The 21,030-nt window shown below is 39.1% G+C and overlaps 1 protein-coding gene and 1 long non-coding RNA gene across 3 annotated transcripts; one reads left to right on the forward strand and one right to left on the reverse strand.

The window, feature by feature from the left end:
• Window positions 1-290: 290 nt before the first annotated feature.
• LOC146667562 (uncharacterized) lies at window positions 291-2,719 on the reverse strand. 2 transcript variants are annotated; one of them, XR_014912082.1, is made up of 4 exons: window positions 2,598-2,719; window positions 2,182-2,500; window positions 577-786; window positions 291-351 (listed from the first exon to the last, which is right to left on the reverse strand). It is a non-coding gene; the product is annotated as an uncharacterized LOC146667562 (long non-coding RNA). The 2 variants fall into 2 exon arrangements; XR_014912081.1 differs by having other exon boundaries at window positions 2,182-2,719.
• LOC146667563 (serine protease 1-like) lies at window positions 2,406-11,426 on the forward strand. Its single transcript, XM_085409249.1, has 6 exons — window positions 2,406-2,510; window positions 9,761-9,956; window positions 10,051-10,224; window positions 10,674-10,735; window positions 11,033-11,175; window positions 11,256-11,426. Exons 3-6 carry the CDS (start codon window positions 10,055-10,057, stop codon window positions 11,412-11,414), a joined length of 534 nt encoding a protein of 177 aa, XP_085265375.1. The 5' UTR covers window positions 2,406-2,510; window positions 9,761-9,956; window positions 10,051-10,054; the 3' UTR covers window positions 11,415-11,426.
• The last annotated feature ends 9,604 nt before the right edge of the window (window positions 11,427-21,030 follow it).

Consider the following 21,030-nt stretch of genomic DNA (forward strand, 5'->3'; position numbering starts at 1 on the left):
AACAACTGCTTGTGTATCATTGGGCGGAGATCGATGCTGTCTGTGGGCAGTGTTCATCTCCCCACGCGCGTGTTCATTAAAATCATTGTTTGACCGAAGCTCTTCTGGACCATTATTGTTTTGTGCTCACCCTCAATATTTGAACTCGTAACAAACAGCAATAACGGCAAAACATGTAATGGACGTGCTGGTCCACTAGACAACATCATGTTGATGTAAAGCTTTGGGTCTCTTATGCAAAGTAAAGAGGCTGAAATAAGGTGTCCATGAGTATCAGTTTTCAACATTCAGTATTAAGAGACGAAGACTGTACGGGTTGGGCCAGTCGTCAAGTCCTGGAGCAAAGTGAGCCTGCAAATCAATAAGATGCAAATCAGTTTATACCTTTCATATAATGTTTGAATTTGTTTATTCTGAGTTTTATTGTTCAGTTAGTTTCCACAGTTCATATATCATGTGTAATTTTTCATTAGTTTCAGTGTTTGTTTGTATTTTATTCTATTCTTGATGGTTGTGTTGACAGATTTGTCCAAATTTAAAGCTATAGATGTGAACTTTTGGTTCCTTTATTATTACCTGTATAATTAGTTTCAGTCTTTGTGAAGTGGGGAAGGAGGACCCAAAAGCAGGACTCGTGCGATGGAGAGTGCTCTTTATTTACAGTGGAGTAAATAAGACAACACAATAATCTCTTGAGCTCCCTCGACTCCTGTGTCATGTCTTCACCCAAAACTCCGTGCTCTCTGCTCCGTGGCTGCTGTCCACCTGTGCTCCACTCTCCTCCTCCTGGGAAAAAAAACAACAGAGGCAGCCGTCAGGACACCATGCCGCCTAATCAACAAAAAACAGTCCCAGTCTAAATAATCTAAAAGACCAACCACGGCTCCAGTGATGGCAACACACAGTTCTAGTGACCAACCCAGTGGGCGGCACTCGAGACAAAGCAGTTCAGGTGGCCTGCATACATTTAGTATCAGGCTTTACAAAAAAAAGTATCAACTATGTTAGGATCCATGTTCATCATGTGTGATGTGTGTTTACATTTGAAGGTGTTTGTGGATTTGTCACCTCTCTTCAAGGTGTGGTTTGTGTTTGATGCTGAAAGAGATAAAGACTGCTGATTGGCTGAAGTAGGGTTCAATAAAAATTGTTTGGTTGTTGTTTTGGGCACTGCTCAGGTCCACATTAAATAAACTGCTGCTCATGTGTGTTTGTAGGTTCTCAGTCATCCAGGTCATGGTTGTCTAAGGAGCCTGGAAAGAAAGCGACTTTACTTCTTTAAGGTTCTGGATGATGTTTAACTTCTGATCCAAGAAGCTTCTTCAGTTGATGTGCTTCCTTTGCTCATTTTCCACCTCTGCACAGTTTCGTTTGATGACAGTGCAGTGCAGTTCTCCCAAACATACAACAGAGGGCGCTATGCACATTCACTGAAGTGCAGAAAAATACAAGTGGAGGAGGAAACAAACAGCAGCATCAAGAGAGAAAACTGAAGTGTTCAAAGCGAGTTACTTTAGTCTCTTATTGTAATATTAATCGACATCTAAACATCACGTTGATGCTTCATGTTTGACTTCCGTGTCCTTTTACTGCTCAGTTGGAAAATATTGATGCAATTTAAAAGAAGAGGAGAAGAGTAATTTCTGTGTACTACTTCAAAAGTAATTTGAAAGCACTGCCTCATATGGAAAATGAATCATGATGAAATCCTGAAACAAATAGTGTTTGTGAATATGAAGAGTTTAGTTTTCATTTTGGTCTTAGAAGTATAAAAATGCAGGACTGAAGACAAGATGGAAATGATGTGTTATGAGAAATAAAACACATATGTCACTATGTACTATCATTTTATTTTGTTTATTTTTTGTTCTTGTAGGTTTTTTGCTTTAGTGTAAATTTTGAAAGCACTGCTTTTAGTTTGAAAATTGGATTCAGTGTTTAGAGTTCGGACAAAACAATGGACGGTTTCAAGAAATGTATTTTATCAACAAAACTTATTTTCATGGTTACTGTATTTATTTTAATGCCCTCAGTGCAGTGATTGAAAAAAAGTTCATCTGACACCAATGAGCCAACAGCCTCCACGTAAACATTTCTTTTTTTCTTTCTTTTTTTTTAAACAGGGTTTAATCAGCGCTGACATACAGACATTTATGCGCTGGGTATAACAGACATGCTTACCGTGTGAAAGGACCGCGGATGTCTTGGAGCAGAGAAACATGCTGTATTGTTGTTTTTCTTTATTGCATAAGCAGCGCCCGACTGTCAGAAACGCTCTGTGCGGGTAGCAAAGTCGGCTCCAACGCACCTGCAGGCATCCATTTGAAAGAAAGGTGTCGCTGCGGCTAGGCTCTCGGGATAATCAGACTTTTATTTATATTTGCGGCATTCTGGTGCGTTAAAACTAGCAGCCTCTGTGTCCCGCTTGGATCACCATTCTGAAAATTCAGATATTTAAATAAAATGATGAATCGGCGAGTGATGAGGAGCCACGTAGATCCTGAAATGAGGTTTGATTAAATTAAACTCTTATGAACAGTGATGACGCGTTCCAAACAAACGATGCTTTCTACATGGCCAAATTGTGTGCTAACTACCTCACAGCGCTGTGTCCGGGGTCCGAAAAAAAAAGTTAAAACGATATACCTTGCGAAAGTTGTGAAGTGCTGAGGAAAATACTGTGTGTCTGATGGGGTGTTTTTATATAGGTGGACTTGGTTTCAGTTGACCTCTGACATGGAGAGATGAAAAGAGCAGTTTGTAAAGAAAAAAGGTGGAAACTATGGAACTACAGTTGGGATGTGTGTGCTGGGATGCTCTTGATAAGTATGCAGCTTTTATTGTTTTATGACTTGTTTTGCTGACTGTTGGGGCCCTACCTGTAACCCCCTCTGTCTAATCATCAAGTCTTACTGTTGCAGTGCGTTTGTGTGGCTACTAGACAATTATAGGTTGTATTAAAGCAGGGGTGTCAAACTCAAATACACAGTGGGCCAAAATTCAAAACTGGAACAAAGTCGTGGGCTAACATTAATATTTATTGAAAAAAAAATCTTCCTCCAGATATAAGAATGAATATTTTCTTATGGACTCAAATAAGTTTTGCTGGAAACCTGAATATGGAACAAGCAAAGCTTAATACTAAACAATATATATATTAGCTGTATAATACCAGTAGGCCAGCTCTAATAGTAATTTGGTATGGCTTCGCGGGCCAAATGTAATTAGGCTGCGGGCCAGAGTTTGACACCTGTGTATTAAAGGAACATTGGGGGGTCGATACAGTGCTATTGTGGCTAGTTAAGAATGTGGTTTTTAGAAGTATCACAAGAAAAGTTTATTTCTAAAGGGATACATGTTGTTTGTGGTACTCTGTTTTAAAAACTATTAGCCTCTGTGTCTTTCAGAGCACAAAAGAAAAGTGAAATGCTCCTAAACTAGTTATATTACTACTGAGGTTGAGGCAGTAACAAAGTTCTTTAAATCATCAGGCAAGAAAATCCAGAAACCTTGGGTTAGCCGTGGCTATCCGGGTCATCTGAGCCCGAATAGCCTCCTTCTCCTCCTCCTGCACAGGAAATAATCCAAAGTCCGTTAAATTCAAAAGAGTCACTGAAATAAATGTCTGCTGGGTAAAACACGGTCAGGTTAAAAGCGAGCCGTTTAATGTGGCTGATAAACGAGTACAAAAACAAAAGGCAGATGCACACAAGAAAGAACCTAACTAGAAGTAAACTGGGAAAACTAAATGCAAAGAACAAAACCTTGAACGTTGCAAAAACATAAACATGGACACTCCTGGAGACATGGAACAACAGACAACCTGACAAAGAATGAACAGAAACACACAGAATAAATACACACAAGGGTGATTAGGGGGAAGTGGAAACACATGGGGAAACAGCTGACACTACTCTGACATAAGGAGACAAAGGAAGCAAAGCTGACTACACTGAAATAGGACACAGACCTTCAAAATAAAACAGGAAACATGAGACGCAGACAAGACAATATAAACTTGATAACATAAGAGGGCAAAGGGAGACTAAAACACAGGGGTAGAAGACACAAGAGGAATCTAAATAAACAAATGAGCTTAGATAACCTGATGAACTTAAAAATAAACCATAAACATCAAAAATAAACTAAAACTTAAAACGCTGGGTCAAAAGACCCAGGATCGTGACAGTGGGAGGTTGAAGCTGCCACAGGGCAAAAGCAGGACAGGCTGCCAGTTTATCACAGGGCTAACACAATATATGTGATAGAAAATCAACTGAAATGTTTGATATTTATTTATAATAATAAGAGAATAACTACTATTTATAATAATATTATAGTTGTTATTATAAATATGTGTATATTTTTTATAACACCCAACATAAAAGGCTTCTTTCCAAACCTGAGCTGTTTCAGACGCTTCTTGAAATTCTGACTTCTCTGAACTCAAATTCAAATACAAATACAAATTCAAAATACAAATACAAATTCAAATTTTATTTGTCACGTACACAGTCATACACAGTACGATATGTAGTGAAATGCTTGGACAACTGCTCGTGACCTAAAGAAAACAAAAAAAGGAAAAGGCTATGAATAAGATAGGAAATAAATATGAAAAATTAAAAAGGGTAAATTTAACTAGGAAGGAATAGAATATAAATTAAGGTTAAAAATGAAATAACTGTACAACACAAATTAGAATGAAGGGTAAATTTAACTGGGAAGAATAAGATAAAGATAAATATATACATTAAAGTTGAAAATAAAATAACTGTACAACAAAATACACAATATAGAACTATATAAGAATGTATGAAGAAATCTAAATATAAATAAATATATACACAATAACAGCAGCTGTACAAGTATTAACCGGAAATGAAGAATATCCGGTTGTTCAGTGATGACGCGACGAATCCTACTTCCGGGTCTAAAGTAGTCTGCGTTTAATATGGCTTTTGTGTTGTTAACATGTTTAATGTTATGTATTTTCTTCTATTTGATCTCAAAAAGCTCCTAAAACAGTCAGTGATCCCTGTTGACCTCCTCGGCTTTTATTACCGCTAATCATTTATTTAAGCTCAGTTTTTAAAACCTTAGGATGTAACTACAGCCCAGCCCATGCAGCAGTATATGAATGACTAACCTCGTATTGTGGATGGATTATCTCAGTTGTTCTCCTAGCTGAAGTTTGGTCCTTTTACAGCATTCTGCCATGCGATTACATTTGTTCCTGACCACCGAGAACACTCACATTAACGTTTATGGAGTGGAAAAAAAGTTAGCTTGTTTATATTATGCTAACATAGCTGTGTTGCTAGCGGTCACGTAGCACATCATTATATACCAGCTAGCCCAACTTCAGTAACCCTACAAACGTCACTGCTGTTTAGTTTTCTGTCTTCATTTATGCTGGAAGTGATAACAGAGCTGTACGTTTTAATTTGTTTCCAAAACCCCGCAGTCAGGACATGCTATATTGTATTTAGATAGAAGCTAGCGAGCCAACTCCCTGCTAACTTCTAACTCCGTTTAATGTCATAAATTCCGTTTTCATGGATGCCTGGATGTTAAACTCAATTGTTACACCTGGTAGAGCAGAACGCTGATAATTTTATTAAAGATGAAAGACTTTAGACAGTTTTTCAACTCTCAGTAATGCCATAGTGATCGTTTGATATATGGACCTGCAGCGGAGTTTAGACCCAGACACAGCTAGTGACGTCAGACTGAACAACCGGATAGTGACCAGTGTTGTGCAAAACCAAAGTCCAGAAAGTCCAGTGTGTGTGTAAGAACTGTATGTGTGGGTCAGTACTGTGTGGTGGTGTGATTGAGAGACCGTATCGCCTGCGGGAAGAAGCTCCTCCTCAGTCTCTCTGTGTTGGTCTTCAGGGAGCGGAATCGCTTTCCTGACCTCAACAGAGAGAACAGTCTGTTGTTGGGATGGCTGAGGTCCTTCACGATCTTCCTGGCCTTGGTCCAGCACCGAACTCAGTGTAAGGTGTCTGCTCCCTCACTGTGGCTGTGCCTGGAAGTACTTCTGCTTCTTGTCTTCCCCTAATGCAGCTTTAAAGTATTAAGTATGAAGCAACAGTGCTTCTCTTTGCGCCTCTGAAATCTGTGTTCTCTCTACTGATAAACAAAAGAAACAATGTAAAATGTATTAATAAATCAGTAACAAAAATATAGCGTAGAAGGTAAGTAGAGATTTTCATACCATCTTCAAGCCTAATGCTTTTAAGTCCCACACTCAATGCAGCCTGACTCAAAACCTGATTCTAAATGGTTCAGCACAGACACAGACTCGCTGACTTTTTATAGTCACTCTATAAATGCTGTCCATTTAAATCATCTCACTTGTAAACACTGCCGTATCCACCGGAGATCAGTGAGAATGGATTCTGGAGTCTTCCCATCCTCCTGTTAGTGATCCTCCATCTGAATGGATGATAACAACCTTCTGAACTGACTAGCAGGTGTAGAAGGCCCGACTAGCCCATATCTATGGGACTGATCACTGCTGATAAACCCACTAAATGGATGGATAAGAGCTCTGGTCACATTTGGAGTTGGGCCACAGCTCTGCACAGTGGCTGCCAAATGGTCGTCTTCTATTGTGAAATTCAGCACAGCAGAGAAGAAATAGCACATTATGACACAGTATGATGGAAAGGCAAATAAGAAAAGTGTGTAAATTAATAGATTCAACTCATGTTTTACTTTACATTTTGACAGCATGACTGCTCTTCCCTTCCATCAAGTACATTTTTCCACTTCTAGAATCCCTAGAAGCCAGAAACACAAAACAAGGCTACGTCCACACGTACACGGGTGTTTTTGAAAACGGAGATTTTCCGTTTTCGTTTTTTTTTTAAATCCCGTCCACACGTAAAAGCCAAAGACGAAGGAAAACGCTGCTAGGAACATGCCAAAGCAGCAGATGGCGCTATATTCCTATCCATGTAGAAATGTTGGCCAATCAGAAGTCAGCCTGGGTGGGAAAGAGTAAACAAAGATGGCGCATAGAAGCAGAACTGAGTCCTATGTGTGGAGGGACAGTAACTGTGTAAGCATTTAAACACTGCAGAGAGTAAAATGAACAGTAATGGTATTTTATGTAAGTCCGCCATTGTAGAAATTCATTTCACCGAAACAATAACCTGGCGCACAGTGTGACGTCAAAAAATGCGCACACCTTTGACGCTGCGTTTTCTCCGTTTTTCTCGTCCACACGTAAACACAAAAACTGAGTTTTCAAAAATATCCACCCTGGCCGGAGTTTTTAAAAATCTCCGTTTTCAGTGACCGAAAACGCCGTTTACGTGTGGACGAAAGGTGCAAACGCATAGAAAAATCTGCGTTTTCAAAAATACCCGGGTACGTGTGGACGTAGCCCAAGATACTGCTGTTATTATTAAATAGTTTCAATTTGTTTCTTAGTTTATTTGTGATTTAAATTTTCACCTTTCATCTTTATGCTTAGTTTGTTCTGGTTACTTTGAATTTTGTAGCCTCGAGCTTATTTCTCAGACTATCTCCTTTTGTAATTTGTAAAAATAGTTCAGTGAGTTTATTTTCCTCCATTGTCCTGCGTTCTGTGTCACGTCTGTGTTTCTGTTCTTGCACACCAAGTTACTTATTGTGTTAGTCTGTTGTCTCTTGTGGTTTTTATTTAGTTTTACGTCGCTTGTCTCGTTTTCTTATTTAGGTTCAGCTGCCCTCCCAGGTGTCTCCTGTTTGTCCTGAGCTCCTTGTGTATTTACTCCCTCAGTTTGTCTTAATTGGTTGCTGTGTCCTCCCTCTCTGTATTGTTTCCTTCCTCAGTGTTTCCCTGGTTTTGCTAGTATCCAGTTTCCCTGCTGCTGCCCTGCCACTGTGTTTTTGTATTTTTTGCTACTGCATTGAAGCTGATCTTTGAGTTCATCCTTTGTCTCCTGAGTTCTGCATTTGGGTCCATATTTGAAATATATTCGAAAAACTAACTCTGTAGGTGCTCACACGCCACTGCACGCTCATGCATGTGTGGGAAAGAAAGAGAAAGAGAGAAATACTGCTACAAGCTAGTTCAGAAATCAGAAATCAGAAAGGGTTTTATTGCCAAATGTTGAGCAGGTTTACAACATTAGGAAATTGCTGCGGTGCTTCAGTGCAAACATACTGTTATAAATTACGTTTAAATAGACATGAAAATAAAAATAAGAGTAAGAATTAAAAGTGCTAAGTAGATAGATATATACATGATATATACATGAGTGCAGGTGGTGATCAGTGCCAAACATGGAATGATGCAGTGAACACAGCGTAGGGTCATGTGTTAGTGGTGGGAACAGTCATACGGTTATTGTTCATGTGTCCGACAGCAGAGGGGAAGAAACTGTTCTTATGGCGAGAGGTTTTGGTGCGAATGGACCGGAGCCTCCTGCCTGAGGGGAGCAGGTCAAACAGACTGTGTCCAGGGTGAGAAGGGTCAGCTGTGATCCGAGCTGCACGCCCCAGTGTCCTGGAGGTGTACAGGTCCTGCAGAGATGGGAGTCTGCAGCCAATCACCTTCTCAGCAGAGCGCACAACACGCTGCAGTCTCTGTTTGTCCCTGATAGTGGCTCCAGCGTACCACACGGTGATGGAGGAGGTGAGGATGGACTCGATGATTGCAGTGTAGAATTGCGTCATCGTCCGTGTTGGCAGGTTGAATTTCTTCAGCTGCCTCAGGAAGTACATCCTCTGCTGGGCTTTCTTAATGACGGAGGTGATGGTGGGCTCCCACTTCAGGTCCTGGGTGATGGTGGTGGTAGTTGTGATAAATGGTAGTTTAAATTGTGTCCAGGTAATGAACCATTAAATCTCCTCTTACACCATCTGAATCTCTCTGCAATCACATCACATAGTATGCATATTTTAATTTATACAGCCAAATATCACAAATCTGACCTTAAGGTCTTTGCCACCTGGACACACACACACCAACCGCTCTGAAGAAGCTTAGAGTGGATTTGGAAATAGACACCTGAGGTGAAAGAATTCAATTGATTAAAGTTGTGCTATTATTAAAAAGGTAACAATATCAAGATATGATTCAGGAGGAAGTGAAACAACTTCTTAGGTTATGTACTTATTGATTATCAATAATTAACAATGAATATGTTTATTTTACAACCATGCAAACATGACTGATTAACCTGCATGGGGAAAAACTGAATATTGAGTATTAACAACTAAGAGTGCAATAAGTGACCACTGAAAGAGGCCCACACAAAAAGTTTTAAGGCTGTAAGACAGCTGTATGTCACAGAACAATGAACTTCATTTTGAGCTTACTCATAATCAAATAGCATTTCATATCTTTGTTCACTAAGGCAGGAAAACAGCCTCAAGGTTTTGTACTGAGTGAATGAGACATTGTGGATTCGTTTCTGTCAAACATCGGTGTTCAATGTTGTCACTTATGGAAGTGCAATAACGATATGTACAAGACAAATAAAAGAAAAGAAATTGTTATATCAAGTGAGCCAATATCACATTAACTGAACAACTGATGTTTCATGCTTTTTTTATACTGCTTTTATAAAAAGTTTGAGACAGACCCTAATGAGCTACTGAAGCAAATAAATAACTGTCACTGAGCTTTGCATCTATATCACTGAAAAAGGCAAAGAGTTTGTGAAACAGAACAATTGGGACTGCGAGTATAGTTGCTGCACAATATGTTGTTCAGGTGGTAAGCCAACCATCTGTAAGTATATTACTCTTCTCTCAGGTTTCACGGTGTGCACAGAGGTGGATTTGCACAAGAGAATCTTTCACGACCATAGCTGTGAGAAAAATGATCGTCTGTATCACGTGCACATAACTCTGACCCATGGAACACATTACCATCATCTATGTGGCGGCTCTCTGATCCACAGCCAGTGGGTTCTAACTGCAGCTCACTGCTGGAAAGATCAACCTGGATGGTGAGAAATGACTGTTTCACATATTTAAAAAAAACCAGTCCAGAGACAAAAATCATTACTGGTATTTTGTTCTTTTACCATTTCCATTGTTTAGGACTATGTCTGCATATGTAGGAATTCATCCAGGTCCAGGAAGAATGGTGACAATTATTGATCACAAAATCTTTGAGGACCAAACAGGAAAACATGACATCATGCTTCTGAAAATCGACCCACCAGAGAATAAGATTAAGCCTGTTGTCTTCCCTAAATGTACACGTCGCAAAAAGTGAGTTTTGAGTAACCTTTTAAGTGTAAAGTTTGAATTCTGGAATATGTTGACATAATATGTATTTTTCTTGTTTAGTTGGTTGGTTTTTTAAACTTCCAGGAAGAGCAAAAAAATGTAGCAACATCTGTAGTCTATGAACAAAATGACATCATGCTTTTGAAGTTACAAACCCCCATTAGTGACTGCAGAGCTTCTTTATTAACAATAATGTAACTGAGACTTGAATATTGAGCAGAGGGTTCTGGTTTTGATTTTAGGTACCTGCTTAGGAGCTACATCCATGATCTATAATAACTGACAATAAAACACGAGCATGAGGAAATGGAAGGAAATGGAATGTTTTAATAAAATGTTTGAATCTGAAAAGATTAGCTGACTTAGAGTGAACTGGAAATACTCAGCCTGCAGACATGGAGATGGAATTTTATTTATTTTTTAATTTGTAGGATGGATGTCATTCAGATTGCAGGCCATGGTGGCTATACGGTTGATGTAAACTACAACAAACGTAAGACCAGTATTGTTTTGATTATTTCACAATTTTTTAGTTTATATTATACTTTGATTTTGTCTTGTGTGCCTGTTATAGTTACTTTTTCATTTTATTTGAAAACTGTGATGACATAAAGTATTTATTTCATTTTTTTGTGGATATACTGTCAATTTCCCTCCTTTTTAAATGCTGCTCAGCTTCTTTTAAAGAACACATTTTGTTCCAGAAATGAGGCAAAGCATGTTTCTTTCAATATCTGATTTCCTTGCATGAAACATGCAGTAGCATTTGTTATTTTCCTTTTTTCTCTAGTCCCTGATGAACCGCCTCATCTCCAGTGTGCAAAGATGCATGTTGTTGAGTGTGAGCTTAACCTCCATCCATGTAATTCAGCATTCTTATGGCCAAATGGAAACACGATGTGTTACAAAGAACCTCGAGTGGACATATGTAAGGTGAGTTACCATGCTGCCAACATTTTATCTGTATCATTATCAGATGTTTTGGTACAAAATATTTATGTTTTCTCTCTCAGGGTGATTCTGGTGGTGGAGTGATGGCCAAAAACAACAAGATTCATGGTGTGCATGTTGGTGGTTGTGAACCTGCCTGTACCGGACCAACTATTTCTCTGAAGGTCTGCTCTTACATTGGTTGGATAAATCAAGTCATTACACGGAGTAATGGAAAATAATAAAATTAAAATAACATTCAAAATAAACAGTCCGCTCTGCAAGAAGCTGCTTCGGTGTGAATTGTTTCTACATGTGAACTTTCGATTGTTAAAATATAAATATGTCATGTGTGTTTTCAATGTAGTTTCAGGCATCAAGTAGATCATTCAGTTGTTCAGAAACTGTGAAGTTTGCATGAAGGTTGTTGGGTCCTTTTTGCCAGATGATATTAAGTACAATTACTACAGTAAAGTACAAATGTAAGGAATTTGTACTTTATTTTATTTTATTTGGTCTTTCCATCACATTTGTGGCTTCTTCTCCGCTGCTTCTAAGTGGAAATTGGTACATTTAACTTCACTACAATTATCTGACATCTTTAGTTGTTATTTTACAGATGAAGATTTGTGCTCATGAAACACATGAAGTACAATTTTGTTTCTGTAGTTGATCAATCAGTTATTTGACTTGCATGAATTTAGCAACTATTATTATATGTTTAATCTTTAAAAGTACTTACTGTTGATATTATTTACTGTAAATTGTTCAAAATCATAAATGTGTGAGAAGCACTCAATCAGGGGCGACTCCAGCATCAAACCTTTAGGAGGGCTCAGCTCAGTCTTAATGTCATGCTTTTAGTGTTGCCTTCAAAAGAAATGTAATTTTTGGATGGCCTACAGCAGTGTCTAAGAATAACAGATTTTAATATAATACATCAGCTTTACGGTGGTCACTTTAGTTTAAAACCCGATGCAATGGCACAGTCATGTTGACTGTTCCTTTCACCAAACTGCTCACTCTTGTTCTCCTCTGATCTCACTTCCTGTTCTGGTTATAAGAAGAATGCAGTCAGCACGTGTCAAAGACACTCCCTCCAAATATATGATTTTTGATATGATGATTAGATATTTAACATTTTATTTATCAACTATTTTATGCACTAAATCAATTATTAAACAAATATCATATTGTAGAAAAGCAAATAATAATGCACTAAGCAGTTTCATGCCACAAGAGCTAAATGGTCACTTCACTGTATTTATTTCCCACAAACTACTATACCTAGGATCTTCAGGTTTCCACTATATTTCATTAATCTGCAGCGACTGTAGAACATAAAGTATATTGACCTCTATTGTTTTCTTTATGACTTGGCCTGAATACACACACATACACATCTTTGAATAGCACAACAAATGAGGTAATTTTCCATGTGTTTTAATAGGTTTAAGTGATTTATGGGTTTTATGTATGTGTGTGTATTTTGGTCTTCGGTGTAAATTTATACAAACTGTAATTTTTTCAGATGAAAGATCCGTTATTTAATGTTGCTTTATGTTGACTCTATGGAGAATAAAGCCTTACATGAGTGTTGCTATTTTTAATTGCGGAGTGGAAGACCTACTGTACTTGTTGTTTAGTCTGTGATCTGAATGATGAATTTAACCAAACTGAAAGCAAAGGTTACAGCTGGGATATTCCACACATTTGAAAGACTCATTGTGTAACTCAGGTGTTTATGAGCTTTGATCACTCCAGCATAATAATTATCATGTAACTGCAAGAAGACTTAATGAAACTGAAACAATGCACCCTAACACAGGCATTTGAACTGTAGACGAATGAGTACATGAAGTGTACCTCTACAGCTGAAAAGAGTTTGCCTCTATAATTTCTGGATCTACTGATTTGTTTCTGATGTATCTCTTCTTTTATTTAGCCTGTATTTGTATAGCGCTTTACTAGTCCCTAAGGTCCCCAAAGCGCTTTACACAACCAGTCATCCACCCATTCACACACTGGTGATGGCAAGCTACATTGTAGCCACAGCCATCCAGGGGCGCACTGACAGAGGCGAGGCTGCCGGACACTGGCGCCACCAGTAGGCAACGGGGGAAGTGTCTTGCCCAAGGACACAACGACCGAGACTGTACAAGCCGGGGCTCAAACCAGCAACTTTCCAGTTACAAGGCGAACTCCCAACTCTTGAGCCACAATCGCCCCATTATGTACAGAAAGATGATGAAATCCTCTTTATTTGAGAAAGTGTCCTTAAACTATTTTTCCTCCTTCTTACTGAGTTTCCGAGCTACCTCTTTGTTAAGTGAATAAACTATTTGAACAAGAAAGATATCATGGCATTTATGATGATACTCTGTGTGTGTGTGTGTGTGTGTGTGTGTGTGTGCGTGTGTGTGTGTGTACGCTCGGCAGAGGGGAGGTCAAGACAGGAGCTCGCTGAGTTGACCTGGTACATCAAGTTTGGATTTGCCCAGTTGTTGGTAAACAAAAAAGATTTAAACTTAAAAGATTTTGAGTTCATGCACACTGGAAAAAAAAATTCTCTTCATCACAATCATTTGTTTAAAAATATGGCTATTTTACTGATCTATGGTTATTATTAAAGAGGAAGGAAAGAAGAAGAGGAAGCCTGAGCCCAGGTTCTGTCCATTTTCATAACAAGTGACAGCACAGACATCTGAGCTTTTTCGTCATAAAGATTGTGATGTGAAGCATCAGCAGGTAAAGTGTCGTTAAAGTGTCACTTCAATAATGCTGCTGGCAGAAAGAAGTGTTGACACATACTAGCTTTGAATAAAAGGCTTAAAACACAAACAGTCTAATCCTGGGTGTTGCTTTTAAGCTTAAAGAATATAATAAGTTCTAAGACAATTCAGTTTACTTCTTACTGTCCATGTTGTGTTGTGGTATTTACTTTATCATGAATGTACGCTACTTTGTTCGAGCGACTGTAAAAAATAATTGTATTCATGAAATAAACTAGACTTTCACAGTCTGCATCTTCCACAGTTTTTATGCTTTTGTTCACTCCAAGTTTGACACAAACCCACAGACAACCAGAGTTAACTATGTGAAGCAATCACAGACACTGTAATGGCTGATTTTTCTAATAAACACAATCAGGTTAACATTAAGGTTTAACATTGAAGGAGATTTGTTCCATAGTCACAGTTATGCTTGTATTTCCTTTACTTACATCCAACACTACTATGTTCTGTTTCAGTCCAGGTGCTGGCAGTTTATCCTTTGTTGTTTGGACAAATAAGCTTAAAGCTAAACCTTCATGTTTTTGATGGGAAAGTTTGTTAAACCATTGCTCAACTTATGTCTGCACAGAGCAGATAATTATGATGTACTTGTAAAAAGACTTGATAAGCAGGTCACAGCTGAATCAAGGGGTAATAAAAGTAAGACCACGCGGTCTCAGCACGACTACACATGCAGTGGGTTATCGCACACATTTGAAAGACTCATTGTGTAACTCAGGATGTGACCCCTTATAAAGGAGACAGAGAAGTTCTGTTGTTCAGTCAAGTAAAACCTGGTGAAAGTGCAATTCTAAGACTCTGGTCGTTGCTTAAGTGTATAGATAAAAAATCTTTTTTTCATGCATTATTTTCTTACTATATTAGTATAATCACCAAATCGATTATTTCGTATTTATCTCCTGAAACGATCTACATTAACTTTTCTATCCCTAGAAATGTGTTTCCAGAGTCCCAGGTTTAGTGACTTCCTGTCCACCATCACATTAGCTGAGTAGTTGTCAAATTTGAGGGGAGCAGAGAAGATCAGACACCAGTCAGCAGGTCAGAGGCCATCTCTCATTTTACAAATCAATCGCTTGATTTATAAATGGAACAAACACCCCATCAGACCAGGTAATGACCCATTATGAGACAACAGCCGTCTGAGAGGAGATGTTCTGTATCACAAAACATGGGAAACAAACAAACTCTAGGCATTCTGAAATATATAAAGCTCAACAAAAAAACAAAACCATATCAGATCCTGATGTAATTCATTTTGTTGTCTTTATTAGTCATTTAAAAAGGTCTAGAAAAAGTGTCCAGGAAGAGATTCTACTATTTATGCAGCACTGCCCCCGTGTGGCCACAAAGACACACAACAGCTTCATTTCTCAGCCTGTTGCCTTCTTTTTCCTTCATGATGTAAACAGTGAATGAACTGAAAGAAGTCAACCCATAAACTGTTAAACTGATACAACAGTCATGATGATTATGTAACAAGTTGTAGTTGACTTTCTGGTGGTGGTTTTGGTATACAATTTAAAAGCCATTTTCTTTTATAAATACACCATACACTTTGTTCTTGACCATTTCTTTTCCTCATATCCTTAATGGACAGTGGAGGAACACTACATCTAGCTTCTGTTTAACATTTATCCAGGCGCCCCCACACTGTACCTCTACAGAAACCAAGGGAGAGAGACAGACACACAAAGATTTCCACTTGAATCTTGATCTCAAAATAGAAAAAGTTTTATCACAAAATAATTACAAGAGCTCAGCCAGGTGAGATATAGCAGAACCATCAATTCAGAGTCTGACAGTAAGGGTGAAGACGAGCCTGACTGTTGGTCTGCTCCAAAACAAGCCCATAAGCAAGCTTTGAAATAATATGTTACAAAAGTGTGAAACTGCGACATGAAATTTGATTTGAAAATGAAATTCATCCTGATCAGGAGCTGTTATGATCTAAATGGTGTTCTAGATCCAGTAAGCATTCATTCAACTTGTCTGCAGCAAAATTAAAAATAAGTTACCACAAGTTGTTTTTTAATTTGGTAAATAATTGATAAAATGTTAAAAGTACTGGTTGTGTTTGACCTCATCACCAGGATGAGTTGGAAATACTTCAAATTCCCTCAGGTGGCCTTTTGCTGGTTGGATTGCCACTACAGTCTGTAAACTGTGGAGGTAATTTTGTGAGCTCATTGGATGAGCAGTTTCTGAAATACTCAGACCAGCCCATCTGGCACCAACAACCACGCAATCTCTTTCCCCCATTCTGATACTTGCTTTGACCTTCAGCAGGTCATCATGAACATGTCTGTATGCTTAAATACTTTAATTTGCTGACGTCTGATTGGTTCACTAGACATTTGTGTTTAACGAGCAGGTGAACAGGTGTACCTGGCAAAGTGTGTGTAACCCTCAGTGTTACTGACATGTTCCACACTGATGCACAACAATACTCTGGGCCCCACACTGTTTTATTAAGTATGTCTAATCACTGTAGACATTACATGTACCTTCTTAGAGGAGAGGTCAAAGGTCAGTTACCTTTATAGGTTCCTGCTATATGTTGTGACATATACACAGCACAGTTGTAGGAATGATAGTTTCTAAGTTCTAAAACTTTTTGTCAATTTTCAACCAATAAATCTTAAAGTTGACCTCGAAGACCACAAGTTTGAATGGATTGTTAACATGACCCCACTCTACAGCACTGCAACATTTTAACATGAGTTATTTAAGACTTTCCAGGTATCCTGGTTACAGAAAAAGATTGATGAGCAGAAAAAAAGAAACAAACTTTAATTGTTTCTGATTAGAAGCTGTACAATCCGGACTGACTTTAACAAATGTGCTATAGGCTCAGCTGGAAAATAGTGAGCTTTACAAGACTGATTTTGTTCCAAAGGCTTTCACAGACCTCAACCAATCCTAAGGCTAATTAGCACGGCTAGAATTTTAAAAACATTTGTTAAATGTTGTCATTACTAACATATACCTGTTTTAGAGCATGGTGAGTAGCGAGAATGCAAAGTTATTGTTACCTCTAAAAAAAAATGTGAAGATGTGATATTAGCATGTACGGAGCCCCTCTGATGACATGGTCCAAAAAATAAATAAATTGTGGCCACAAAATACTACTTCGTGGCCACGAAATGGGTATAACGTGCGCACGAAATGCTTATTTGTGAGCACGAAACACTTGACCAATAACCGTGATCCTTCCCAGGCCCTTGCAGTTGGTTGACAATAGAATCTATCCCAACGTCCGGGTCGTACTTACGTCTGCAATGCAACTGGGCTCTTAATATCCTGTTTAACTGTCTCTCCATAATAATGGTTCCTTTCAGTGCCAGGCTTTTCAAAATGCATGTGTAGCTCATTCCCAGCCTAAAATTGTCAGGGATCTGGGTCTGAGGGACCTAGACCTATTATTGTGTATTGTTTACTCCACTGTAAATAAACGCATTTTGGGTCCTCCTTCCCCACACACCCAAGGTCTGCCACGCAGACCATGACAAAAATAAAACTCAATCATACTGTCTCTGGCCATGTTGTACAGGTTTAGCCTACTCTTATGCTTATGTCTCTACACAGCTGTCCAATGTATCAATATGATGTGCGCACGTCATCTATTTGTTGCCACAAATGCGTAATTCGTTGCCACGTTATACCCAATTCGTGCCCACAAATTAGCATTTCGTGCGCACGTTATTTCGTGCCCTCGAAATAGTATTTTGTGGCCACAAATAAGTATTTCGTGGGCACTTATACTATTTCGAGGGCAGGAAGTAGTATTTTGTCGCCACAATCTATTTATTTTTTGGAGGATGTCATCAGAGGGGCTCCGTAAGCATGAGCTATATAGTATCTCCAAGAGAAAAGCGATCAGCTGATCATTGATCAGTTTCATGATTTAAGTAGCAACAGGAGAGAGAGGGAGAGAGAATGGGAGAAGAAGAGGCAGCTGGCCACGTAAAGACACAGAAGAACTCCAGCTTTGTGTATTTTTTTTCCATTCAAGCTGAAGTCCGGGACAAATCGGGTTCCTTTTCAATACGAGACGCGGCCGGTCCGCGGGTCTCTCCTCCTCCTTCCTCCCCTTTCCCTCATCCACCTGCTGTACTCAAAATTTGTACTCAAGTACAAGTACTGTTACACTGGTTAAATTGTACTCAATTACAAGTAAAAGTACTGGTGTTAAAAAAATACTTGAGTAAAAGTACAAAGTACTCTTCTCAAAAACTACTCAGAGTATTAATTACTTTTTAACAGACTGATGTTTTATTCTGTCGTCAATAGCAGGCATTCAACTCGATTCACCAGTATAAATATTTATGTTCAAAGCACATTTCTCAGATGAACAATGTATAGAAAGGTAACTTGTTTTGTAAATAAATGTAGATATAAAAGAAGGAATTTTGTTTGTTAAAACAATGACAAATATGTTTCTGAACATGCGTAGAACCGTTTAAACTTTTCCCCATACACTGAACAACAGGCAGGTGAGTGTCTTAAACTCTTAGCATTTCTGTCACACTTGAACCTTTTGTTCAGTTTCAGCAAGAGCTGGTTTTCTAAATTAACAGAGGCAATCCGACTTGGTTTGGCTGTGAAGAGTAGACCAGCACAGCTAAAAAGTCGTTCACACGCAGCAGAAGCAGGCAGAGCTGTGTTCAGTTTAAGAGAGAGGTTTTTGATACCTGAGAAGGAGTGCAGCAGCTCCATGGTGTCTGTGGCACAAGCAAGGTAACCATCAAGCTCAACTGCACTTTGCAGCCTTCTGGAGATTGGTCTGGAGAAGAATTCATCTTCATCAGATGACTCTCTTTGCTGATCCTCACTCTCATGCTCTGTCGTTTCAAGATGTTGTTTGATGTATGTCAAGGCTGTAATTGTAAGTAGATAACACAATTTTGTTATTTAAATTTCAGTGATTATTCCTGAACACAAATTTAAAAACGGCAAATTCTCAAAAAGGATTGTTTAGTATTCAGGACAGACCATCAATAGCTTACAATGTATTAGGTGAAATACTCACTTAAGCATGTGTTCAAATGTAAAAATACACAAAAATGGGATCACATGAATCCTTACCAGCCTCTGTTACATCTGCTCTGTCAGTCCAGGAAGTCTTGAACTTGGGTAAGAGGACTGCAGCTGCAGCCAACTCTGGATCCTCCATCATCGCTCCAAAACGCTTTTGAAGGCCATTTTGCAGGGCTCTGATAAGATAAGATAAGATAAGATAAGATAAGATAAGATAAGATAAGATAACCTTTATTAGTCCCACATGTGGGAAATTTGTTTTGTCACAGCAGGAAGTGGACAGTGCAAAAGTTATGACGCAAAAATTAGAATACAATAAGAATAAATACAGTACACAGCTGTACAGAATAGAATAAAATAATATACTATATACAGTAGAATAAAATAGAATAAAAATATACAATAAGATAAAAATAGAATACGAATGCTATATACAACTGAGTAAAATACAACGATGCCAGAAAAGATTATTGCACTTAGTGTTATTGCACATGTGTGGATGTGTGTGTTTGTTCAGTTAAAGTCTTTGTTGTGGAGTCTGACAGCAGTGGGGAGGAAAGACCTGCGAAATCTCTCCGTCCCACACCGTGGGTGCCGCAGTCTCCCACTGAAGGAGCTGCTCAGTGCTGTCACAGTCTGCTGCATGGGGTGGGAGACGTTGTCCAACAGGGATGACAGCTTAGCCGCCATTCTCCTGTCACTCACCACCTCCACTGGGTCCAGAGGGCATCCTAGAACAGAGCTGGCCCTTCGGATCACCCTGATGAGTGGCACACATGTCTTGCTTGATGTCTCCAGCCTGCTAAGTTTGGACAGTAGTTGTTGGATTACTGGCAGGAGCCATCCCATAAAGGAAGTGGACTCAGACTGAAGAATGTTTGAAGCTTTCACCAGTGGCTTCATGGTGGTACAGTACTCCCTAAGGAATGCAACTTCTGCAGGACTCAACCTGTAAGACACAACAACAAAACCCACCATGACTAGAATAGGGATCTTCTGATTTAATATTAAGAGTCTGCTCACGTTTTTAACCATCCATTAAGGAAAATTCACAAAATTTGCAACCATATTGGTAGGTGTCCAATTTTACTCACATTTTCACCTTGAACTCCTCACAAATGCTCCTGATGGCATTTTCCCCCTTCTCATCAATGATGCGTATTATCCTTTCAATGGCAAGGTAGGTTGAATTCCATTGTGTTGCATTGGGACGAATGATCTGTAGTTCACACTTGTCCTCTACCACTTCATTAGCCAAATGAGTTTTGTTCCAAATGGCCTGGCATTTTGCAAAGCTTGCACGGGAGAGCCTCTTGTAGGTTTCATTCATGCTCTCTGCTAGGGCAGCATCAGATGTTGCCACAAGGTTTAGCAGGTGACATGCACATCGCTGATGAGGCGGGAGTTGATACTCCAAACCAGAGTCTTCATCAAGAATTGCACTTGCCTCATGGTAGTCAATATGGTCAGTCAGGTCAATAGTTTCTGGGTCTGCTTCATCTTCAGCTTCATCTGCATCATTTTGTGCCCCAAACATGTGGAAGGCCTTGACAAAGTTGGATCCACTATCAGTTGTGGTTCTTACAACTTTGCCTCTAATCTTGTATTGGCAATGGATATCATCAAGCGCACCAGCAAGCATGTCAAATGTGTGAGACCCTCTCAATCTTTTGCATGCTGGTGCTGCAGATCTTCTTTCCAGGGACTCTTCCTCCAATGGCATGTGACTCCAAGGTAACTTTTCTGATGAGCTGACCAACAATCAGTAGTGGTAGCAACCAATTTGACTTTATCCAATGCTGCAACCAAAGTCATCTTCATGTGATCAGCAGCTTCACAGATTCTGGCACGGACAGTGGGTCTGGAGATGACTTTGGCTTGAGGTTGTAATGTGGTAACCAATTCTTTGAAAGATGGCTGTTCTACCACTGCAAATGGCTGTAGACCCTCACATGTGAAATTGATGACAAGCATGTCAACAGTTGCTTGTGGAACATGTTTGTTTGCAGCTCTCAACATCAGG

The sequence above is a fragment of the Rhamphochromis longiceps genome, linkage group LG6 (assembly GCF_057381845.1).
Source record: "Rhamphochromis longiceps isolate RC_006_pf linkage group LG6, R_longiceps_female_GT1.1, whole genome shotgun sequence".
Classification (NCBI taxonomy): Eukaryota; Metazoa; Chordata; class Actinopteri; order Cichliformes; family Cichlidae; genus Rhamphochromis; species Rhamphochromis longiceps.